Here is a 2912-nt window from a genome sequence, read left to right on the forward strand (position 1 = left end):
GATGAATATACATTTGCTATTGTTTTCAGATATTCTGAAATCGAACAAGTATTTTTGAATCTGGTTTGGATTCAGATCTATCATCACAGAATAATTTAAGGACAGATTCAGATTCTCTCATCTTTATACTTTGAGCTTAGCTTATTTCCTGTGTGGTGTTGTTTTGTGTTCTTCACAAATAATTACAACATATAGTAAAGTAAACCAACACAAAGTTATTAACCCTTAATCTGTGACAAACTCTCTGTTCTTCAGGTGTGTTTGGTGATTCAGTGGAGTCAGTGTCAGTGCTGGAGGGAGATTCAGTCACTCTAAACTCTGGTGTTACTGAAATGATGGACAGTGATCTGATTCTGTGGAGGTTTGGATATAACAAGACTTTAATAGCTGAAATCAATGAAATGACAGACAGCATCATTGTATATGATGATGTTCTTGATGAGAGATTCAGAGACAGACTGAAGCTGGACGATCAAACTGGATCTCTGATCATCACAAACACCAGAACTGAACACACTGGACTCTATGAACTAAAGACCAACAGTGTGATCAAGAATTTCAGTCTCACTGTCTATGGCGAGTTTCTTACGTTGTTAAAGTATACCCTAATTACATTTGAATCATTATTAAATTATAAATCTTGAGTGACACATTTATGTTTGACCTTTCAGCCTATTGAATACTTTCAGTTTGAATGATTATTATGAAGTCAGCGTCTCAAATTAAAGAAAAAACTGTAATCACAATAGTCTATTGTTTGTGAATAACATCACAAACTCTCTCTCAACACATCAAACACAGTCAAAAACAGCCTTCTTATTTATCAATTATATAATTTGATTTTACTCATGTTTTCAGCTCACCTGCCTGTTCCTGTCATCAGCAGTAACTCTTCGCAATGTTCTTCATCATCATCATCATCATATTGTTCACTGGTGTGTTCAGTGGTGAATGTGGGTCATGTGACTCTCTCCTGGTACAAAGGAAACAGTTTATTGTCCAGCATCAGTGTGTCTGATCTCAGCATCAGTCTCTCTCTACCTCTGGAGATGGAATATCAGGAGAAAAACAGCTACAGCTGTGTGCTCAACAATCCCATCAGCAACCAGACTCAACATCTGGACATCACTCAACTCTGTCACACATGTTCAGGTGAGATTAGCATTTATTTACTCATCTCAGTCTACTGGTCATGTGCTGAAAAGATTGGTCAAGGTGAAATACAGCCAGTCTCAATGAGAAGATTGGATGAGAAGAGTTGACCAATAGTTGTGCTTCAATACGTTCAGCTACACTAAACAGCACACAGTGTGTTTGTATCTACTCAGCCACTTCTTTATACCTGAACTTGTCAATAAAAATGGCTGCATTAAGAAGAGCTGCTTGGAAAGAAGTTAGCTGTGAGACAGAACTAAATGATATTAATCTACAGGCCAAAAACAGTTGATTAGCATTGATTCTTTACGTAGTCCACAACCTGGAATACATGTGGCTTTCACACACGCTTCACATTCGGTCCCACTTTCTCTGACTTTGCCTGGAAAATTTGACTATGCAAATGTGAATGTAAATGTGACACTGTAATAATGGTGGAGTAGAGGAGAAGGCAGGCAAAGAGACAGATCTAAATGCAAGAGGTTATTATTTTTTAAACTGAAACGCAAAACAAGAACCAAGAAACAAGGACCGTGGGGAACAGAAACACATCTACAACTGAAAAAGGGGAAACACAAGGGTTATATAAACACAAATAAGGCCCACCTGGGGGAAACAATCACCTGAGAAAAGAACTACAAACATGGCACTCAAGACCGGAAGTAACACAAAAGTCCTAACAAGACATTGGGAAGATGTAACAGTTGATATTAGTGTTTACTTATATTTACTCAATTGATTATAATGACCAGAGCTGATTTCAGTGATTAGACAATAGATCAGAATAGTTACATTCTGTTTCTTTATAAATGCATACAAACAATTCATTAAAGCATTATAGCAAACATCTGTCAAATTCACAATCAGAAACGGAATCAAAAGCATACAGTAAATTATGATGTCAACAAGTAAAGCAGCAAAAACTGAGAGGGATGTTCATGTGTCAATAGATCAGACTGACAGTTTCACTCACACTAATGATTTTGTCTCTCTATTATTACAGGCTCTCTGTATCTGATAGTGCTGATCTCTGTTGCTGCTGTGGCTGGATCTCTGTTGATTGTGGCTGCATTCGGGATATTTCTCACGTGCAGGAAATTTAGAAAAACTGATCAAAAAGGCAAGTTGTTTGGCTGTTATCTATAAAGTGACATTGGGCAACGCTCTTTACTCATGTAGTTCAGAAAAACAAATTCTGCATTTCTCAAAATGCATTAAAACACACCGGAAATACAGAAACAAGATAATGCAATTCTGCATTAATTTAATGATACAGTAACACAGAAACATAATCCTACATGTGTAAAGATGCAGCACTCAGCTGGCATTCACATTAAAATGTCTAGAATAACACTGTTTCACTGGTGGGTGGCATTTTATTTCAGTTTCAACTTATTACATTTCATCATACTACAATAAAATGTAAATTACTTTAGCATTTGTCTTGGTATGATTTATAAATTATCTGCAAAGAATGTCTATAAAGTTTATTTTCTGTATGAAATTCAAACTGAGTTCATTTGTTAAAGCCATTAAAACCATGTAATGGAGCATTAAACATGTTCATATCGCACAATTAATTAACCATTAAATGTGTGCATTAATGTTTTAACTTTGACAGCCCTATAATAACAACACGCATGTTGTGAAGAACCAGATCTAGTTGAGATTGAGTTGTTGTTGTTGTTTAATGCATCTATTATTCTTTTTCAAACAGTTGAGACTCCTGAAGAGATCACTTACATTGAGCCAACATT

General features: G+C 35.9%; 2 protein-coding genes across 2 annotated transcripts in view; both read left to right on the plus strand.

Moving 5' to 3' along the window:
• Nucleotides 1–255: 255 nt before the first annotated feature.
• Nucleotides 256–1145, plus strand: LOC107575607 (SLAM family member 5-like; the record flags this gene model as incomplete). Its single annotated transcript, XM_016261963.1, has 2 exons — nucleotides 256–576; nucleotides 859–1145. Coding segments are annotated over 2 exons (608 nt in total), but the record flags the coding sequence as incomplete, so codon positions are not given.
• Nucleotides 1146–1798: 653 nt separating this feature from the next.
• The window catches only part of LOC107575608 (SLAM family member 9-like), a 35776-nt gene continuing 34662 nt past the window's right edge, over nucleotides 1799–2912 (plus strand). Inside the window, exons 1-2 of the mRNA XM_016261964.1 lie at nucleotides 1799–1817; nucleotides 2159–2275. Of these exons, the coding sequence (XP_016117450.1) occupies nucleotides 1799–1817; nucleotides 2159–2275 (136 nt within the window). The remainder of the gene's footprint in view (nucleotides 1818–2158; nucleotides 2276–2912) is intronic.

The sequence above is a fragment of the Sinocyclocheilus grahami genome, unplaced genomic scaffold (genome assembly GCF_001515645.1).
Source record: "Sinocyclocheilus grahami isolate Dianchi unplaced genomic scaffold, SAMN03320097.WGS_v1.1 scaffold2751.1, whole genome shotgun sequence".
Classification (NCBI taxonomy): Eukaryota; Metazoa; Chordata; class Actinopteri; order Cypriniformes; family Cyprinidae; genus Sinocyclocheilus; species Sinocyclocheilus grahami.